Raw genomic sequence first — 21,733 nt, forward strand, 5'->3', positions numbered from 1 at the left:
CACTGCAATTCCGTAAGGACTGACTGAAAGCAAACCTCAGGGCTGAGCACAAGTGTATACCACTAACACGGGAGCCGGTAGATCCGGGCGGTTCCGCTTCCTAAGTGAGCCACTCTAAACGTTTCGCCCTCCCTGAGGGCGTCAGAACTGGGGTAGAGACCGAAGCTACGCAGTGGCTCAGCAAAGAGCCACGTGAGAAGTCTAAGCCCACACTTAGGATTTTCCAGAATACAAGGATCTTTAGTAGCACTTTCAAAGACCCCAGGGCCATATCCAGAACATCCCAGCTCTATTCGTCACTTGGAACCTAAAATGGCGGTTATCTCTAAGGGAAAATGCCTTACGGCCACAGCAGACTCAAAGCAAAAGCTCCCACCTCCCATCTGCAAGTGACAGCAGCCTTGCCTCAGCCTCTTCTGGGTGGCTTTCTCCACACATAGCTCATCGCTACAGAAGGCTCCTTCTTACAGCCTGCTTTAGGGTTTTTTGTTTATTTCTAAAAGGATCAGCTTACATTAATTCTGAATTCACCTAAGCAAAATGCCACCCAACCACCCAGCAAGCAACAGGCTTAGGTGTTTTCTTAGCATGTATGGCCAGTTATGTCCCTACTTGTGGAAAAGCTCCCCTCCAGACACCAAGGGTCACTGTGAGCAATGCAACTATTGCAACTACTCACCGGCCACCGGAGGCTCACCTTCCTCCAACAGCCAATCCCAAGGTCTGACTGCCGTGCTGGCTCTGCTACTCAGCTCTCTGGGACGAGCAGCTATCTAACAGAGTAGCCACACAAATACCCTACGTGCCTAACTGAAGAGGGGGAAGTCATCACAGAGCACACCCCTTCAGTGCTTTCTCACTGTGACCGTGCAGTGTGGGAACAAGTCAGGTTCCTATGTACATATGGGCCATCGATGGGCCACAAAAGCTTAGTGCAAGAATTGTCTTTCTCTTCTAAAACAATGACAGAAAACTTCTGTTTTACAAAGTGTAAGACCCAGGTGTGATTTAGAAACAAGACAAAGACTTTTAACCAAAACCAAATTTCTCAATAGTCGATATGAAACTATGAAAAAGACGGGCCACAAGTATCTCTCCTATAAAATAAGAAACCAAACATCAAGTACTTACCAGTTTCCCCCCAGATCTGTGCTCAAACGGGATCATGTTGAATTTCTTGGCTGTTTTCCGATACATGCAGTAGTGTTTGACCCAACTGGACCCAAATGGAGCAGGCCCTTCAACAAAGCACAGATGTTCGCGTTTTCCCTCAGGCAGAGGCAGACATGTACAGCGGGAGCATCACTGCACAGTTCAGCCAGAAGAGCAGAAAAATGCAGAGGCTTAGGTGGGCGGTGGTGGTGCACACCTTTAATCCCAGCACTTGAGATCTCCAGGAGTTTGAGGCCAGCATGGTCTGCAGAGCAAGTTCCAGGAGACAGCCAAGGCTATGTGGGGAAACCCTGTCTCAGAACAAACAAAACCAATGCAGGGGTTCCCGGAAGGGAGGGACGGGGGGAAAGGAAGCCCTTAGAGCAGTGTGACAACTGACTGAAGGCCCTCTCGGCAGACTGAGTTACAGGCCTAAGCTAAGACGACAGGATGACTCAGTGTGTAAACTACTTACAGCCCAAACCTGTGGGCTCAGGCCCCAGAGCCCACAATGCAGAGAAGCAGCTCCTGAGAGCTGCGCCCTGGCCTCCACACAGGCCTGCCACATGTAACTCATCCACATCCCACTCAATGGTAATAGTCACAGTAAGTGACAAACTCTGTCGTGTGCTAGAAAAAGCCAAGAGCTAACTCAGGCATTCCGGGTTAGATGGAGGAAACACAACACCCGCTGCCTAGTTGGCTTTGACTTGACGCAGAGCTCCTGCAGCCGAAATCCCCGATCCTCTAGCTAGTGAGCACAAAGGCCAGCTCCACTGTGACTGCCTCCACCCCACCCCACAGTTGTCTCTAGTCTGTCTGACTGTGTGTGTGTCTCTCTGCCTGTCTATCTCTCCCTCCCTCTGTGTATGTGTGTCTGTTTCTCTCAGGATTTTTTTTTTGGGGGGGTGGGTTTTTTTGTTTTGTTTTTCAAGACATGGTTTCTCTGTGTAGCCCTGGAACTTGCTCTGGAGACCAGGCTGGCCTCAAACTCACAGACCCACCTGCCTCTCCCTCCCAAGGGCTCTACCTTTTATTTTGAAGACTGAGTCTTCATTAAGCCCAGAGAGCTGACCATCTGCCTAGACTGGCTGGCCCAGTGAGCTCCACGATCCACTCATCTCTACCCTGGTTCAGCACCAGAGTCAGACTCTGGTGGCAACACCTGGCTTTTTCAGAGGAGTGCTGGGGAGCTGAACTCAGATCCTCAGGCTTGAAGCGCTAGCACTTTACAGGCTACGCCATCTCGCCAGGCCACAGTGGGTTATTTTAAGGAAGAGCCTCCTCCTACACGTGGCCACTGGCCTTTCCACTTCTTTGTCACACTGTGATGCAGCCAGGGGACACTTCCCAACCAATCAAACCATGAGCCAGAGAAGTCACTTCTTCATAAAGTATCAGGCCTCGAGTGCTGTGTTACAGTACACACAAAGCAAGCAGGCCAACACTAAAGCCACCATAAGTAAAACCCAGCTATGCAGCAAGGGTTTCTGTATCCACCAACAGTCTTCCTAACGTCTTTTAAGCCTTTTCTAAGTTCTGTGTATGGGTACATACATGTGAGTAAGGGTGCTCACAGTGGCCAGAGGCATTAGATTCCCCTTGGACAGTTGTGAGCCACAGGTGTGGGTGCTAGGCACTAAACTCTGTCCTCTGGGAGGGCAAGAAGAGCTCTTAACTGCTGAGCCATCTCTCTAGCCTCTTTCCTAGTAACTTTAACAAGAAGTTACAAGATGCCCCGGCTGACTTACAGGAGAGGCAGGGTTCTGAGGTGGAGAGCATGTGCGTGGATGAGGAAGACAGGCGATGGCAGAGACATCACAATGGCAGCAACTGACAAGGAACGGGTGGAGGAAATAGGAGAAAGGTGCTGCTGACGGTCCCACCTGGTGTTGAGCCTTCGGCTCTGGCTCCTGAGAAACAAACTCCCAGAGTCCAGCGTCAGACAGCATGTGCTAGCATGGCCTGAGAACGCCTGAGAACGCCTGAGAACACCATGCTGACTTCGAAGCAGGAGTATGTAAAAACGCACCTTCAGGGGCTGGAGAGATGGTTCAGCAGTCAAGAGCACCGGCTGTTCTTACTAAGAACCCGAGTTTGGCTCACAACCACCTGAGGCTCCAGATCCAGGGTACCCAACACCCTCCCCTGACCCATCTGGGCTCTTGTACATAGAGTTCACACACTCAGGCACACACATATATAAAAGTAAATGTACCATGTTGTTATTTTTTTAATTTAAATATGCCTTCAAGATCACAGCAGGCGAGGAAAGCCTTGGGGGTGATTTCCCAGCTATCACTGTGATTATATTAAGGTTGTAAGGATTCTGTCGACGTTTTCCCAGGTGTTAGTGAGGTTTTGATCCACAGACCAAAATCTTTGGCTTCTGGAGTCTCATAAGACATCACAGTAGCTCAGGGCTTACAGTTGCCCTCCCACCGACCTTAAACCCTCTCATCCGAAATACAATGCACATGCTGTATGGAAACTGCTACACTGGACTGGTCAGGAAATGGCAAAAAAAAGAAAGAAGTGGCAGAGCTAGGCATGGAGGCATACATCTGGAATCCGGCCACTTGAGAACTGTGGGTTGGGGGTAGCCTTCGCCATATGGAAATTTAAGGCTGGCTTCAGTTACACAATAAGACCTTGTCTCAAAAACAAAACAATCTGTGCGTGTACCCCACAGTGCAGTGCCTGGCTTGGTTTTTATCTTTCCACTGAAATCTGTTCATTCTGTGTTGGTCACACTCATGGGAAGCTCTGGAAGGCACAGCATGGAAACTGTAACATGAATTTGTGTTGTCTTTTGTTTATTGAGACAGGGCTTCTCTGTACAGCCCTGGCTGTCCCAGAACTCACTCTTTTGGCCAGATTGGCCTTCAATTTAGAGATCCACCTGCCTCTGCCTCCCGGAGAGCTGGGATCACAGGGTGAGCTACCAATGCTTGGCTTTTAACAAATTTTTAAGCTGCCACTCAGCATAGGCTTGTAGGCTTCTTACTTTTTTCCTGGACATACAGGTAGCCTTCTGCTGTGAACTGGCTTGCTCGCTTGTGGTCCTTTGGATTCTGCCTGATTTTATTCATAAGTTCCTCCACTTCCGACCTGGTTCCCTCAAATCGATTCCGTGTCTGAAACAGAAAAAAATAAATAAATAAATGTGCAGATAAACTCCAACATAAAATTTCCTGCCTTCGTGTTTCCTGTTTTTGTTATATCTTACATTTAAGGAGGAAGTAAGCCATAAGAGCCATCTACCTGGGAAACAAAGGTGCTGGCTAGAATCCACCTGATCCCGTCACTGCTGCAGCATCAACCTGAGCACTAAGAATCTGAAAATAATAATTCTTTGCAAGCTAACAGTAAGTCAGCATCCATTTTTCCAGGCTACGGTAACTACACTAGAAAACATTTCTTCCCTGAAAAAGGCAAGGAGGAGGAAGATCTCACCAGCAAATAATGCCCACACATCTAAAGAGGCTAATAACATTTCAGAAACCCAGGAGACGTGGGCTGCCAATATCTGCCACAGAGTGAAGGATCGGGTTACACTATGGGAGCTGAAGTGACAGAGCAGCCAACGCATCCTGCTGAGTCATCACCACCCGGTTTTCGGACATTTCAGCCAGGCTCGAAAATAATTGCATCAACAGAAAAAAAAATGCTGATGTGAAACTTCAAAGGAGCTCAGACAAAAAAATTAAAATTTCTCCTCTCAAATAGGGAGGAAAAGGGATGGAGAGTGGGGCTGGGAGGAGATGAGAGACGGGACTACAATCAGAATGTAAGCTAAATAAATAATTAAAAAAATAAATGTTAATTAAAAAAATTCTCTCTTCTTCCTTCAATGAAAAGGGTTGTCAAAGCTCATAAGGTTAGAAAAAAAACTAGAGAAATAGGTGGAATAATGGTACCTTTCTCCTAGGGGGATGGAGAGACTAACTGTAAGCCATTAAAATAAAACTACTTCTGGGGGTTCACTCTGAATAGAAACTAAGAGCCAATGTGGAAGAAAAACCTTTTTATGCTCTTTAGGAAAATATAAGGCCATGCTTGGTGGTGCACACCTGTAATCCCAGCACTCCAGATCTCTGAGTTTGAGGCCAGCCTGGTCTACAGAACAAGTGCCAGGGCAGCCAGGGCTACAGAGATACAGAAGTACACATTACATATGTGTTGTATTATACATACATGTCATACATTACAGAGCTGCACAGAGAAACCTTGTCAAATAAACAGATAAACATGAAGGAATAAGCAATAAATGGCTGCCAAAAGGGCTGGTTCCCTTTTTCTCATCTTCAGCATCTCCCTTGTTTGTGTCTGTTTATACTGACTTCACACTGGCTCTATTCCCCCCCCACTTCTGTGAGAATCCTTCCCACCCTGACTGCCTGCACAGATACGTGTAACAGAGACAGCCTATATGCATGCATACATCCTGTCTTTTTATACCAGTGGCTTTACACATGACACTCCTGCTGTTTAATGCTAGTGCCCCAATGCCCTGCAGGTGCCCCGCTGGCTAGGAGGCCTTATGACACGAGCTATTCACTCTCTGAGCAGTTTCTGCTCCTCGGGTCCAGCAGGGACTCTAGATTCTCCTAAGGACCTCTGCTGCTTTCAGTGGAAGGAGGCATCTGAAATCCATAAGCAGATACAGTGCGCTCACACTGCTGTTCCTTCGAAGACTTCCGGGCAGAGAGGCATGGGCAATAAACACACACACTCACACACTGGCACCCATACACACTATCACCTATCTATCCACTCACGCACACCGTCTTATACACATACACTCTCTCGTATACATACACAATCAAGCACCAACCACTCCTGCTGTACCGTAAAAACCTGTCACTTTGTACCATCGGGTTGACTTCAACTCCAGTTCCTGAGATTTCTTTGTGGCCCGTCCTTTTAGACACCTACTGAGAAATCTAACTCGTATTACCATCAATGTATTTCCGGACTCACTCGGCACATTTGCACAATGTAGCCAGGCTCTCAAACACCCCTACAGTCCCACACAGAGCTCACTTTCCTCAGGGCCCCACCTCCTCACTGCACTAGAATGGGAGCAGGGTTACTTTTTAAATGTACCACATTTCTCTAAGGTAGTTATGAATTAGGGTTAAAACCGTACCTAACAAGCCTTGATTCTAAAATCCCAGGGACGCTGAAGATGCGCTTTAATCACAGGGACGCAGGACTGTGAAGACTGAATGTGGTCACAAGCTGAATTAAAGCACTTCAAATGGTGCCTGAAGGTTAGCTCAGGGGCCGTGCAGCTTGCTTTGCCACACGCGATAACTGCGGGTTTAATCACCAGCATGGGAAAATAATAAATTAAATTGTGGCAGGCGGTAAAGTACCTCACAGTGCTTTAATACTCAAAACATAAGGCAGACCCCTGGCTGGTGTCATCCGATGCCAGGAGCACATCAGTGAGAGCACGCTTCCCACTCCTTCCTTAGGTAAAAGAGCGCTGCCCAAAACACCAGCCCAAGTTTTAAGCCTTGCCTTAAGGGCAGGGGTTCGCTGGAGATCCAAGATAGAATTCAGATGCCTTTAATCAAAATGTCTGGTTGGGTCAGGAGGAGCCAACCTAAAGGAGGAGGGTCCAAGGACGCTCCCCTCTGCGGCAGTTTGAGTGAGATGTCTCCACAGTTTCAGGCTGTGGGATGCGTGGTTCCCAGGTGCTGGTGTTGGGGAGGAAGTGTGGCACTGGGGGTGGGCTCTGACGTTGCAGAGCCTGATGCCATTTGGAATTTGCACTCTCTGCTTTGTGCTTCTGCTCCAGCCGCCATGCCTGCCACCTCTGCTCCACCATCACAGACTCCAACCCTGGGGAACAGTAAGCCCTAAAAAGAACAGCAACCAAGATGCCCTCAAATAAGCCTCGGAAGGTGCAGGGCAAAGCAGTGACTGATTCCAAGTACAGACTACTGTGTTTCAGTAAAGTTTTTCCATCTCAGCTCCACGATATCATTTACAGCGCAAAAAAGGCGGAGGGTGATTAACAGTTTGAGGAGGATTTTGCCTTACAAAAACAAATAAACAAAAAACAGCAACGTAGAGTTACCCCGACAGACAGATAGACAGACGGACAGACCTCACTAAAACCTCATTTCCTCTCAAGAGTTCCATACACATGGAGGTGCTTGAGAAAGGAAGCATGGGCTAGCAGATCCCAGGGAATTTCTGATCAGGTCTTGTTCCCCAAAACACATAACAAAGCCCAGGACAGGGAACTCTGGACCCACGAGAATCTTAATATCAGAGAGGGGCAAGGTTTGCCAGTAGTGCCTGAATCTCAGCCTTGCCATTAAGTGTTCCCCACAAACAGCCTTGCAGAATGCCTGCATCCCAGTCTGCAGCAGGTGAAGCCTGACATGCAACCCGCCAGTAAGCAGGGCGGGCCTGGACACAGTGGCCACTCTCCCTTCGCTGGGTAGCCCGCCAAGCAGAGCTCCTGAGAAGAGGCTCTCCCTTCCTGAACCTTGTCTCTCGGAAGTCCTGACGTCCACTGTACACAGGGGAGTAAGGCATTTAGCAAGGAAAAACTAAAGTAATTTTTACTATTTTATAGTTAAGCTCATCAAAACTCGTAACTATCTCCTAGCAAAGGAAAACTATCTGTCCACACTCCTAACACCTTAGCCATGCTTACTCTCCCTGTTAATCTTGAAATTCCCACTGCCTCTCCTGCCAGGACTGCTGGTCCCGTCCTCCTCACCCCAGCCATCTAGGGATGGCAAAGCACAAAGTTAGCTTTTTAAAATACCCTTTAATTTTGATACAATTTCCTCTCTTCTGGGGAAAAAAAAACTACTTTCTAAAAGCCATCCTGCTACTTTCTTGCTTTCTATTTATTACTAAGATTACAGAAAATGGGTAAAGAGGGAATCCCTCAGGAAAGTAAGCCATTTTTACAATATGAAAGACATAACCAGATGGGGCTGGAAATAGCATGCTTTCATTTTTAAATAAAATTGCCTCTCTTTCTGACTATAAGTCATTTTTAAATTTAATTATTTTACTGTAATAAAGTTCTAAACAGTTGGCCAAGTTATAATGTAAAGATATCCAACCTTAAAATTCAGTTTTATCATTTCAGTGTGTTTCATATATCATACTTAAAAATAAAACATAACTAAGACTTTGTTTGAGAAATGTTAGCTTCTTAGAGTCAGCATTTTGCCCTTATTACATAAAATCACCAGGGAGGAAGGTGAACAGCCCCCCTAAGTGGGTGAATGCCGATACTCCTCAGGCAGAGGCACTGGAAGGACTGGAAGACGCTGCACTTCAGTGCGGAGAGGGGCTGAATCAGACAAAAGGCAGGAGCAGGGCAGTTCACGCCTGCCCTCTCCAGCACCAGCTGGGGGAGGCTGACAGGGGATGCCCACTGAACCCAGGAGTTTACGGTCGGCCAAGCAAAGCAGTGAGGGAGGGGAGGATGCAACACACACACACACACACACACACACACACACACGTGCCCTTGGCAGTGAGAAGGCAGAAGCAGCAGCTTCTGAATGAGCCCCCACCCCACCCCAGCAGCCTCAGAGCAGAACAGAGTAAAACTGAGGGATTCTGTGTATTTCTTGGTTTTTCGCGACAGGTTTCTCTGTGCAGCCTTGGCTGTCCTGGAACTCACTCTGTTGACCAGGCTGACCTTGAACTCAGAGATCCTCCTGCCTCTGCCTCCTCAAGTGCTGGAATTAAAGGCATGTGCTGCCACCATCCAGCTCTGAGGGATATTTATAAAGGCAGGTAGAACAGAGAATATGCTGAAGGGGGAGAATTTAGGGCAATTCCCTGATGAATGACACCCTTGAGTTCCAAAATATAGAACGGGGAAAAATTTTCCCTTTCCAGAAAGCTACTTGTCCATTTCTCCACAATAAAGAATGAGTACTGTTGTCAAATGTGTAAGCTTCTTAGATCATCAAGGTCATTAACAAGGTCATTCTAGATAAGAAACATATCTCATACCTTTGGGTTCTGCTCAGCATTATCTCTAACAACATGACTCGGTCCTACTGGCATGCTAAGTCTCTCTGGACTTATTTTGGTATACATAAGCTCACTGGATTCCCTCTTCCCCACAGGCACCTTAGAAAAGTACTTCTGTCCATAAGGAAGGAATGTGAGGACAGGCTAATCAAAGCCCCAGGAGACCGATGTGTTCCTCTGTCACTAAGTCTAGGCTAAGTCTAGGCTCTTCGCAGGCACATGGCCTGTACAGTCACATAGGGCCTGTGCTACAGTGTCTCCTGATAGGTTTAATGTTCTAGTATATGATGGAGGGGCCTGAGTCAGGCTTCCATGTAGCTCAGGCTGGTCTCTAAGTCACCACATAGCCTTCAACTCAGATCCTCCCCCTTGTGACAAGCAAGATGCAGCACTCGGAGGATAGATACCCACCATCTTGAAAGCTGTTGCTGTTTTTATGTGGGACCCCATGCTTTCACTTTACATCAGTCCCAGGCCTAACTGGGGGTTCTCATCTGGTCAGCCCCGAAGCTGCCGGATAAAGTCGAGAACAGTGGTTCTCCACCTGTGGGTGCGACCTCTTTCACAGGGGTCGCCTAAGACCATCAGAAAGCAGATACTTAGAGTATGATTAGTAACAGTAGTAAAATTACAGTTACCAAGTAGCAACAAAAAAAAATTTTGTCATGGGCATCACCACAGCATGAGGAACTGGGTCACAGCCTTAGGAACACTGAAAACCACTAGTCTAGAAAAAAGTTAATTCTACATTATATACCCACGTGGGAGTCGGGATCAGTTTATAGTCTAATCTTCTCAACTGGCGCTCTTTTCATAAACTTTGTTTCACAGCCTGCAAGGCACTCTAAAAAAATAAATCATTCTTTAAAAGTTCTAGCGGGCTGAAGAAACGGCTCAGCCAGTGAACTGTCTGCCATTAAAACATAAAGATGCAAGTGTGAGTCCCAAGCACCCACATAAGGTGTACCCCATGTCTGGGACACGGTAGGGGCAGCGATTACCGTAGGTGGGAGGTGAGCCTGGGCAGAGCTCTGGAGCTCTCTGACCAACCAGCCTGGACAACAGTGAGCTCCAGAGTCAGTGAGACAACCCTGCCTCAAAAGATAGGACAGAGCGAAGCTGAGGAAATACAGACTGTAAACCTCTGGCCTGCAAACACCCCACACATACAGAAGAAAGTAATTTACTGCCCCAGGAAGAGTTCTGAGAACCTAGAACACACCTGTACATCTGCAAGTCTGTTTTAAGCAGTTCCTGCCTAACTTCTGAACCATACCACAAAGACCCACGCACTTATGTTTCCGTATGTGTTGTGTGTCACAAAGCCATCACACTGGGATTCGAGCATGGTCTCACTAGCTGTCACATGAGGAAGATCTTAACTGGAAAAACCATGTCATCTAAATAAAATCTTTTCTTAAATGTTTTTTAGTTACACATGAATGAAGCATGTAAGGGTGTGTGTGTGCACGTGCGTGTTTCCACATGAATATGGAGGTGTGCGTACCACAGAGTGCACAGGGAGGTCAGAGGTAAACCTGATGTGTTAGTCCCACCGGACTTGGGATGTGGTCTTGGTTGTTTGTGCTGCACTCACCGGTAGCCTGACCACAGCCCTGAGGATCCTCTTCTCTCTACCTTCCCTCGTTGTGGGAACACTGAGCTTACAGACACTGACTGCCAAACCTGGCTGTGCAAGGGATCCAAACTCAGGTCCTCAGGGCTACACAGCAAGAGCTTTACCCACTGAGCCAGCTTCTCAGCCTAAAACAACCTTAGTAGGAATCTCTAAATCTTGTTTTCCAAGACCAGGTTCAAAGCACACACTCCACAAAGGAAAGCAATGAAAGCAAATGGCAGCCGTGAACACTGGAACAGGAAACATTCCTAAAACATAGAGTCACAATTCCATCAGCCAGTCTGGGGTGGAAAGCATGACTAACGGTTAACATCAACGCTGAGGTGACTGCTAGGATAGCAGCTTCCTACACAAACGGTCCAGAGTTAGCATAACAACGTTTACCCTGAGAACTTGCCCCAGAGAGCCAAGAGCAGCCTCCAACTGGCAGAATTTCTTCGCCTTCCTTAGCTAAAAAGCAGTTTGTTACATCACGAGCTGACCACTAGATGGCAACACATCCCCACTCTCACAGCGCCAGCCTGGCCTTAGAGCTGCTCACACCAAAACAGAAAGAGGCGTGGCTGAAACATCTTTTAAATACCAGAAGGCTTTGGTGTCCTTACATTCTGGATGTTGATCTGCAGTTCCATTTTGTAGTGATTGAAGTCTTTGGAAAGCTCATGACCCTGATGATAGAAAGTAAACATTCCCTGAAAAAAGGACAGCATCTAAGACAAAGAAGGAAAGAGCATTAGTACACAGCAAAAACAAAAACATAGGAAAAAAAAAAAAAAGAACCATACGTAACACCCTTCCTTCTCCCTGCCTGTCGCTCAGCTGAAATAAAGCACTTCCAGAGAAGGCACTAGAACTTACGTATCTATGCCTACGACCTAGTCAGTCTGTACTGAAAATGAAGGATATCACTGTTCCTAAACATCAGCATCATTAAGCAATTTTTATACAAGGTTCTCCAAGAAAAATCAAGAGTCATTCACTTGGGTCTCTTTAGTCAAGAGAAGTCTGATGGTCACCTGTAATTAAAACCTCAACAGGCAAGCGAGACAAAGCAGGGACCCCCCCGTGAGGGTCTATTCTCTCCCGGGGCATTTTTGCAAAGGTGTTCAGGTGATGGGGGATAGTTAATAATTAAGACCCTAGTTTTCTCCCAACCTCCAGCCTGGCCCATTTTAGAGGCAGCTGCTTCTACCCACAGGTCTGTGTGTCCCTAAAAGGAGTAAAGGTGATTGGAGAAAAGGATTTTAAAATCCTGAATTTATTTTCTTCAGAATGCTGCAAGGTATAGGCAATAAAGGGCCATACTATCTTATGGCCAGTCACTCGTTTTGTGACACTGGGCAAATTGCTGACCTTTCCCTTCCATCTCTTGCTACAGTGATATAGGAATGCCTCACTGAGTTACTACGTAGTGTGAGAGGGACAGGGCAGCATAGTAACTTCAACTGTGTCTGAGCACAACAAAGGGCCAGTTAATGTACACCAGGATCAGTTCAACATGACAGGAACACTTTAACGCTTACTTTCCTGATTATTTGACTCTGGTTGATTTTATGAGTCCCAAGTGCCTGTTTTTTAGGTATTAAATTATTCCTTTGTTTCTCACCAAGCACATAATGATTCAAATATAGTGCTTTAATTACAGCTCAATGAAGAGAAAACGCAGTCATATTAAAATAATCAACGAGTAGGTTTTTGCTTTTTTGAAATACCGTCTATACTTGATTTTTAGAAGATGTTCATAGCAGCATCTTATCTTTGCAGGTTAATAGATAAGTAACTGCACTTATCAGAAGACATCCACAAAACTAGTGTTCCTAGGGGTTGGAGAAATGACTCAGGGAATACATTCTGCTCTTGTGGAAGAATCAAGTTAAATCCCTACACCCTTGTTGGGTGGCAAGCCACCCATTACCCCTGTTCCAGGAGACCCAGCACCTCTTAGCCTCTGCCCACACCTGCAGTCACGTGCACGTACCCACAAACACAAATATACACAAGTAAAAAAATAAATTTTTTAAATGAAAACTGGTGTTTCTGATATAAAGATAGGCTAGCCACTAACAAACCTGCTTCAAATGCTACAGCATGACTTAGAAACAATAATATCTGAAACAAAAAAACACACGTATAAACAATTAGACTTAAAGAAACTGAGAACAGCGTCATCAGTCACATTCGCTGCAGAGGCGGGAGAGTACAGAATCTATACCAAATGCAGCGCTGAAGTGCACACACAGGAACTGTATCCCTTGCCCGGGGCTGTACCGACAAGGCCTCCCACTCGTGCAGATGTTTTCCTAGACTTTCACTAGCTGTGTCACCTTCACGACAGGAGGCTTCCTCAACCTTTCCACACTGTTCACAGGACCCACAGCAAAGCTTGCTCTGTTACTCACAGGTTCCACAAACTCGAACTTCTTTCTTTCTTGGATCTCCTGGAGCTTGCACACATACTCAAGAGAGAGCTCGTAGAAGTGCTGCCGGCTCTGCTCCACTTGAAGGTCCGCCTGTGTGGAAACAACCACCGTCAGCAGAGCCAAGTCGAGGGACACAGACTCCCACCAGAGCCCCACAGCCATGGAGCCGGCTGCGCTGGGGGCCAGTGTTCGAACACGGGACTGTTCACTCGTGTTCCACTCACGGCCACTCTCCAGGTCTCAGCCACTGCCAAGGGGCTAAAACGCTTCTTCCCAAACCTGATAACCCCCCCAAAGACTGAAGATTAAGGATTACACTACTTCCTGGGACAGAGCAAAAGTCCCAGAGGGCATGCGCAAGCCCTTTAAGAATGACATCAGCCTGCTATGGGAAGACTGGAGAAGCGCCAGTCACCTGGGCACTGGGTAAGAGGGCAACACTTAAGGGGTGACAGCAGGGCTTCGGGTCCATGTGGAAGTGGGCACATTCCTAAGCCCACACCACACCAGATCCCCAGAGCCCAGGGGGCATCAGCTGGTCAGAGCTGATCCAAGCAGCCCTGCACTCATCTTGTCTCCCTGGAAAGAACAGAGGGGACAAGAGGACAGTAGAACCCTCATCCCAGAAGCCATCCTTAAGAGTCATCAAGCAATACCATTCTTTAACTCAGCTAACTGTATCTTCTGAAGCATTCATCTAGGCCTTTCTCCAAAACAGATGCTCTGACGGACAAGCACATACAATGCGGACCACTGCATGATGGAAGCACAGTGCCATAGAGGCACCTCACAGGCGGGGGGGGGGGGGGGGGCGCTGCGAGGAGGAGGAGGAGAAAGGTCGAGAGTTGCGGCCAAAGTAGGATCCTGCGCACTATTAACAGTGTAAAAGTGGTATGCTCGCCACAAAAAAACAGCATGGCAGGTCCAAAAACCAGAAAAACAAGACGATGCCATCGTCCACCAAACACACTTCGGCAAAATCACTGAAAACAAGAATTGAAAAAAGACAGTGATGCAGCCATGAGCGTAGCAGTGTTGTTCGCAACAGCTCGGAGATAGCAGCAACTGAAGTTCCCATGGATAAATACAGGCTGCAGAGCTAGGTCAGTGGTAAGAGCGCCTGCTGGACAGACAGGAGGACGACTGCAACTACGTAAAACTGTCAGGTGTGGCCACACACGTGCCTGAAACAAGCTCTGAGACACAAGCTCAGTGGGGCATCCCCCGACAAGGCAGCAATGTCCGTGGGTCTGGAAAGGGTGAAGAGATACCGTCTGGAGATGGGTGCAGAGAACAGTGTCTGCTTTCTTGCCCGTGAGCAACCACGTAGACAGTGGAAGCATACCGACTGTGATTGGTTAGCACATCACTTCAGATTGGACTTCAGTGCGCAGACCACCAGGGTCTCTACATGGAAGCAGACATCCAGAATGCAGACTCATCTGCAGGCCAGCTGCCGGCCGCTCACACTACCTCAGAATTCAGTGCCTGCCTTCAGGAGCACGCTGTCCCACGCTTCTTCGGTAGAAGCACAGCGTGCCAGGTACACTAGTCACCAAGCCATGCTTGCACTTTCTCCTGCTGGGGTGGGGGTGACAAGGTAGAGGCAGGAGGATTGCTGGGCTTGCTGGCCGTTATCCAAACTCAAGGTTCAAGGGAATAAGGAAGGGAGCAATAGAGGACACCCAATGACCTTCTGCTCCTTCCTCTGGCCTCCACACACATGCACAGGCATGCACACTCTCCCACACACATGCACACAAACCACACAATGAAATATAGCAAAAGGAGGCAAATCATACTGGGTAACACACACACCTGTCACCCTAGCACTTGGGAAGCTAAGGCAGGTGGACTAGTTCACAGCTAGCCTTGACTGCACAGCAAGACTGTAGCTTTAAAAGAAAAGAAAGCAAGGTCTGGCAATGCTACAGCATGGATGAGCTGTTGGGCTCTCATAAACATCACACGTGAGCAGAGGAACCCCAAATACATGACGTAGCTAGGCAGAGTAACACAGAACAATGGTGGGGCCAGGAGCCACGGGAGTTACAGCTTCATGGGTAAAGGGGTTTCTGCTTGGGCGGGCACAAAGACGTTCTGGAGATGCTGGGATGGCTGCACAGCCAAGTAAATCACTAAGCCAATGACGCAGTAGTACTCAAAGAGCTAAAAGAAACCCAATGATAAATATCTTAACAAAATTTCAGAAGTTTCTAAAAGCAAGTCAGTATTTGTCTGGTATTAAAACGCTTTGAGTAAAATAAAGTTGAAATGTAAAGTTACCAAAGTGAGATTTTCTACCTAAAAACCATAATGTTTTGTGTCCCCAATAACCAGCCCGATTATTCAGCTACCAATAATCCAAAGCTAAAACCCTGTAATCATGTTGAGCAGTTAAGACACCATGGAGCTGAAAGCACTGGTTCCTTCGATAATCACTGGGGATTATTATATGCAGAGTCAGCTGGCTCAGCGGTCCCTGCTATGGCTTCCTCATAGCCAGGACTGCGGGCCTTGTGTTTATGATTCAGTTGGCGCATAACCTACAACAAAACCGCAATATGCCTGCTGTACTCAGGAGTACAGAATGACTCCTTTTACCCTGCGAAGTCTAAATGTGCTCACTGACTTTTTTTTACATGTTATGATTTGAATACAGTTTACATATGCCCGGCAAATTTTAATGTACTGCGAAGCCTGGCCCCTCTGATATGTCATTCTTGGGGTGAGAGAATCTTCTGCTACAGGGTTATCAGATCATGGAAGCACTACTTTTGAAAGTGAATTTCCAAGCAACCAGCTTGTTTTATGGAGCCTGGCACCTCCCTGAGTCTCTTACGCACACGCTGTCCCATGAACCGTATGCCCAGAGTGAGGCCCTCATCAAAGCCAGGAAGATGCTAACGACGTACTCGTAGACCTGCAGAACCATGAGCTAAATACTTTGTTTATAAAATACCCATCCCTGCGTGTTTTGTAACAGCAACACAAAATGGAGTAACATGAACACTAAGCAAAAGCTGTTGGCTTTTAATAAACACCTGCGTATGATAATCCAATTGTGGCTCTACACGTGTAGAAGACAGAAGGTCAGTCTCACACAAAATTGTTGAAAGTATTATTTCTCCAGTGGTATTTAAATCGAATTAGTACCCTTTGTCTACTGGGAGAAAACAAACATTAAAGCCAAGAGGACTGGAATGCTCTCTTCCATCCAATGTGTGTTAGAGCACAGAAACTGCCTACAACTTAGGGACATGGATGGATGTGAAGGCCCTTGGGTCCAGCACCCACAGGGTGCGAGCAGCAGCTCTTAGTAGAAATACAAAAGGAGACAGCACAGAACACACTGTTCTAGTCCCCTCTTTAAAACGAGAGAGATGGCTCGGACGCCTTTCTATGTGTCTGCGAAGCCATCCTCAGCAACCTTTATTAACCTCCAGGACCAGTCAATTCACTCACGATCAGCCACATGACAGCTCGAAAAAACAACGAGCATCCAAGTAAAGCCTCCTCTGTTTTAAAGCCTCCTCCCTGTTAAGGTCTACATGCTTAAGAAGGCTGTTTTAAGTGGGGGGGGGGGGTGGTCTGTGAAGAGGAAACAGAGCAAGAGAGAGAATACATTCAGATGAAATGAAACTGAAAGCACACATCTTCAGGGCCTCCTCAAATCCATGACTTGCAGCTTAATTATCCCTGACACTGATGACACTGTCAAAGCCATAACTCACTGTACATACATCCTGTTTGTACTTAGTAAGAACTACTGGCTCTGGCGGGTCGGAAGAATGGATAGCAGACTGAACTAAAACAAGACCGTAGCCTTCAAAGGGTCTCTGGAGGACCATCAGCAAGGCTTCAAAAGAAAGGGCATGGGACGAGGCCATGTGCTGGTGGACTGATGGAGATGAGGCTGCCTCCTACATACACACAAGGAACATTTAGAACATGATGACCCAATAGAGTGATGCGAAGGTGGAAATTAACTTCAGGCATAAAAGTTCTTTCAAATAACTGAAAGTGGAAGTGGAGACAATGAAGACAGAGGGAAGAGCAGCAGGCCTATAAAATCAACAGCTGTCCTTGCAAAACAGACTGAGGGGTTATCTAAGCACTGCTCAATTCCTACATAGAATGCAACAAGGAGAGGGTGGAGCCAAGCATTGCAGTGAGGATTAGGTAATAAAAAAAAGGCTGTTTTCCCCTTATAAATTATTAAATGCCATCCAAATGTCAAAGGTATAATAAGCACAAAAGAAAACGTCACTTGTAGGTCTCAAATCAATGATGTATGCACACACAGAGTAAAGCATACAAAAGCTGGGTTTTTCTACTATTATCATGTGGATGATATGTCAACAACTACATATACAGTAGATCATTGTGTCCAAATCCGTGTGTGTTCAACAAATGGAGGAAAGGCAATTTGACGCACTGTTGGCAAGTCATAATCCTATACGGCACATCACATCGTTGAGAATAAACCCTATGTTGTAGGCTAAGGAGATGGCGAAATGTTTGAGGAAAGGTACTGACATCCTCAGTAGCTGGAAGAAATGGACAGTATATGTGATCTTACAATTATACTTCATAATTGTGTGTGTGCATATTCTTAAGGATAAGAGAAAAGGAGTGCATGCTGCTCTTGCATAAACTCAATTCTCTTCCCAGCACTGTCCCAGGCAGTTCACACCAACCAACTGCAAGTCCACCTCTGGAGGACCTGGCACTCCCTTCTGGCCTGTGTGGGCACCAGTAGTGTGCATGTTCCCATACAGGGCCACCCACACACCAGCACACACATGCACTTATGCCTACACAGGCCCTCATACACAGTGTATTATTTTTAAAAATTAAAAGAAATCTTTTAAAAGCCAATGTGTTCCATATTGTAAATAACTGAAGTTTTTATTCAAGCCTATGAGAGGGAGGAAAAAAGTCAAGAAACTTAGGAAGAAATGGGGAAAATGAGAGCTAACATATAAATTCCTTTCTGCTTACGTATTGCTTTTTTAAAAAGCTGAGTCCATTAACATGAGTAGAACAGACCCACTCTCTTCAGCAAGAGCCGCCTCTGAGCTTTCAACTCAGCTAACGCTGTTCTCGCGTACATGAAGCACTTCAACCCATCAAGGAAGCCTAAAAGCCAAGAACAGGCCTGTCTGTTTATATCACATATATAAAGTATGCGGGGTTTGTTGGGGTTTACTTGCTTGTTTAAGTATTCCAAGACAGGGTTTCTCTGTGTAGCCCTGGCTGTCCTGGAACACACTGGGTAGACCAGGGTGGTCTGGAACTCAGAGATGCACCTGCCTCTGCCTCTGCCGGGACTGAAGGCCTGGGCCACTGAGCCCTGCTCTAGCAGCTGCATGTTCTTTGTAACGCTGACTAACATATGTGTTCCTGTGAAAGGCTCAGAGCCTAATATTTACTATTGTGAATTCTTATTGTGAGTACTTTACAAATACTGGAAGACATTCATTGTTGCCTACATTCCCAGAATTCCACTCTTAATTCACTGCTGTATCTGTTCTTTTTCCCCATGTCTATGGTTTCAAGTGACAAGCTTCCACAAGTACAAAATATTTTTTAAAATAATTTATTTTAAATTTGGGAAACAAATCAACAGAGACATGGAAAGCATACCTCTTGCAAATGGGAGTCCTTCTTCCGGGCAGACAGAGCTAAGTGTTTATCGATAAGACTGTAATTCTTTTCTGTCTCTTTGTCAAACTTCTTTTTCTCTTCCTACAAATTAAAGCCAGACAACAGTGGTTATACATAACACATTTAAATCTGATGCACACATAACCCAACAGAAGCTAAAAATATGAAAAAAAATGTCTAAACATCAAACAAGCAAGCGGTGAATACGTTGGAGCTGCTGAGGCGACCTTGCGCCCTCGAGCCACCGCTACCCACCCGAGTCGGCACCGGCGCCACGGTGACACTTTTCTGAAAAAACAAGGTGGTGGTGCACACCTTCAATCCCAGCATGCGGGAAGTAGAGGCAGGGATCCGAGTTCTAGGACAGCCAGGACTACAGAGAAAGCCTAAAGTTATATACATCTTAACATAGGAACCGTTAGAGAATGGAACATTTTCCTTCCAACATCACACACCAGACCCAGGTATACTATGAACTGGCAACAAAATCCCAGCATTCCAGCTAACCACAGCAAACGTTTCTTAGGAAGCAGACATTATAAACTCAAGAGGGTCTGAGCCAACCAGTAGCACTGTGAAATGCATCAGGTTGGCCAAACAGGCCTCAACGGGAGCATCGTAACAGACCGGGGCTCATCTCCATGTGGGAGACGAGCCTATGCCACATGTCATCACTTCTAATTTTCATCAAACAGCTGGAAAAAAAAAAATCTCAACACGTTTTTATAAACTTTCTAAATCTGTTATAAAATTACACGTTTTAAAGAGTAAAAATATGACTTAAAATAGCAGGGTGGGACAAAAGGAAGACCACTATAAATATATAGATTGAAGAGGAAAATTCATGGACCTGAGACCCATAACTCACACCTGCAGATCTCTTAAATGCATTAGGAGGAGCACATAGGCAAAGGTGCCCCACAGAGAGCTCTCCATGTTAAATGCATTATTTAACCAGTGGGACTGGTGTTAACTGGTTAACTGGGAAACAAACAGAACCCCACCCATGTCAAAATTAATTCCAGATGGGCTGAGTCACAAGTAAAAAATGAAGCCATAACACAGAGATTGTCATCAGACCTCAGAATAAAACAAGGACTATCTAAGCAAAACAAACAGTAGAAGCTCTAAGATCTACTAGATTTCAAAAAAACATACAACATCCAGATAGGGGGTTAAACAAGAAATGAGGAAACAGCAATCCATGACAAAAAGAATCCAACACTCTCAGTTCACAAGCAGTTTATAATTTTTACTAAAACCTTTACTTGTCCATGGAAACAAAAAAAATCATAAAAATATGAACACATCTATATACCACAATTTTGTTCTGGAAAAGGGAAGTTTTAAAATTAAGTTTGCTTTAACATGACTATCTATAGTTAACTACATTTTACAACTTTCCTTGAGAAACAAAAAAAAGTTTCCCTTTTCTGATATAAACATTAAATAACACTTGATGTTTGAGTAGCTTAGAGAATATAAACACTTTCTTGGGTGATTCCAGTTCTTCCCTTTTTATTTGAGTGAAACAACACTCCACACAAGGAGCAAGGCCCAAAAGGCACGAGGCAGTCACCAAGGTCACTCTTCCCCTGCCCCTCCCTTCACATCCTAGGTCAGCAGAGTCCTGCCCCCTCTGTACCCACCCTCCATGCTCCACCAAAACCCTGCTGCCAGGTCAGGCCCACTTCCGGGAAGCACTCTCTTCTGCACCCCAGAGGGTAAGTGTCCCTCCCTTCACTCCTGTCCTCTGTTCACACTTGGCATCCCAATGTGCCATCGGGCCCCACCTACAATCCCTCTTTACCTGCCCTCAGCCTCTCTACACAAGTCAAGGCACCATCAGAGGACAAGTGAGCGTGCCCACACAGCACCCCAGGGCACACACTGACCAGAGGCACTGTCACCACAGTCTGGATAGACAATCGCAGCCTATCCAGAATGAAGAGTGGACCAAAAACCTGAGCAATTCTGTTTTGGCAAACTACAGGGAGCAAGCCACAAGCAGGGTGATAAAATAACCACAGCCATACACATCAGGCCCAAAACCTGACAGCTGGTGGGTATTTCAAGATCCCTTTAGCTCTTACAATCACCCTCCGAGGCAGACTGAGGCCTGAGGTAGCTGGCCCCAAAGCGCAGCTCCCCCCCCCCCGGACGCTGATGGGGATGAAGTAGGATCCCGGACAGGGTTGAGCGTGTTCCGAAGCTGGATGGGGAACAGCCCAGACCTCTGCTCAGCTTACCACAGCCCCTTCTACGGCATCCTTACTGCTTTCCCGTCGCCTCCTCTCCCGCAGACCTGCTGAAGGCTAGCCAGTGCTTTAACTCGCTGTGTGCCCCAGGGCCCCTCACACTGTGTCACCTGACAGGCACAAACATGTGCTATAGAACTTAAATGAAAGCAACAGCATTAAATTAAAGCAACACCCCTGCTTTACCAAGCCTCCTGCTATGATAAACTACCCACATAAGGTTTACTTGTGTTCTGCAGCCACTTATAGAATCCTGGCAAGCCGGTTTTTATTAAGTCTGTTAAGACATATTCTTGGAAAGAAATGTTTTGAAAATATCACTGGTACGTTGGTCCTCCTTGGCTGAAGTGAGGAGTCATAATATACGAAGGGGACATTCGTTTCAAGTCTTGTGTTTAAATGTTTGTCTACTGTGTAACATCAGACTGTTCTCTCCGAGATCGGCTGAAGGATCTGTCAGCACAGTCTGGGGTGTCTACTTGATACTTAGACACTGCTGCTACGATCTAGACCCGTGCCTGCACTACTACCTGATCGGTCAGGAAAGCAGACTTACTCATGTGCTT

General features: G+C 46.4%; 1 protein-coding gene across 6 annotated transcripts in view; it reads right to left on the reverse strand.

The window, feature by feature from the left end:
* Arhgap10 (Rho GTPase activating protein 10) overlaps positions 1-21,733 on the reverse strand; it is a 246,939-nt gene that overhangs the window by 135,354 nt on the left and 89,852 nt on the right. For all 6 annotated transcript variants that reach the window (XR_009594838.1, XR_009594839.1, XM_060393189.1 and 3 more), the window contains 5 exons: positions 18,889-18,990; positions 13,219-13,329; positions 11,425-11,529; positions 4,160-4,289; positions 1,132-1,238 (listed from right to left, as the gene is read on the reverse strand). Coding sequence is in view for 4 of the 6 variants with exons in the window: in XM_060393189.1 (XP_060249172.1) it covers positions 1,132-1,238; positions 4,160-4,289; positions 11,425-11,529; positions 13,219-13,329; positions 18,889-18,990 (555 nt within the window). In the remaining 2 variants the exon portion in view is untranslated. The remainder of the gene's footprint in view (positions 1-1,131; positions 1,239-4,159; positions 4,290-11,424; positions 11,530-13,218; positions 13,330-18,888; positions 18,991-21,733) is intronic.

This window comes from Meriones unguiculatus, chromosome 10 (assembly GCF_030254825.1).
Source record: "Meriones unguiculatus strain TT.TT164.6M chromosome 10, Bangor_MerUng_6.1, whole genome shotgun sequence".
NCBI classification, from domain to species: Eukaryota; Metazoa; Chordata; class Mammalia; order Rodentia; family Muridae; genus Meriones; species Meriones unguiculatus.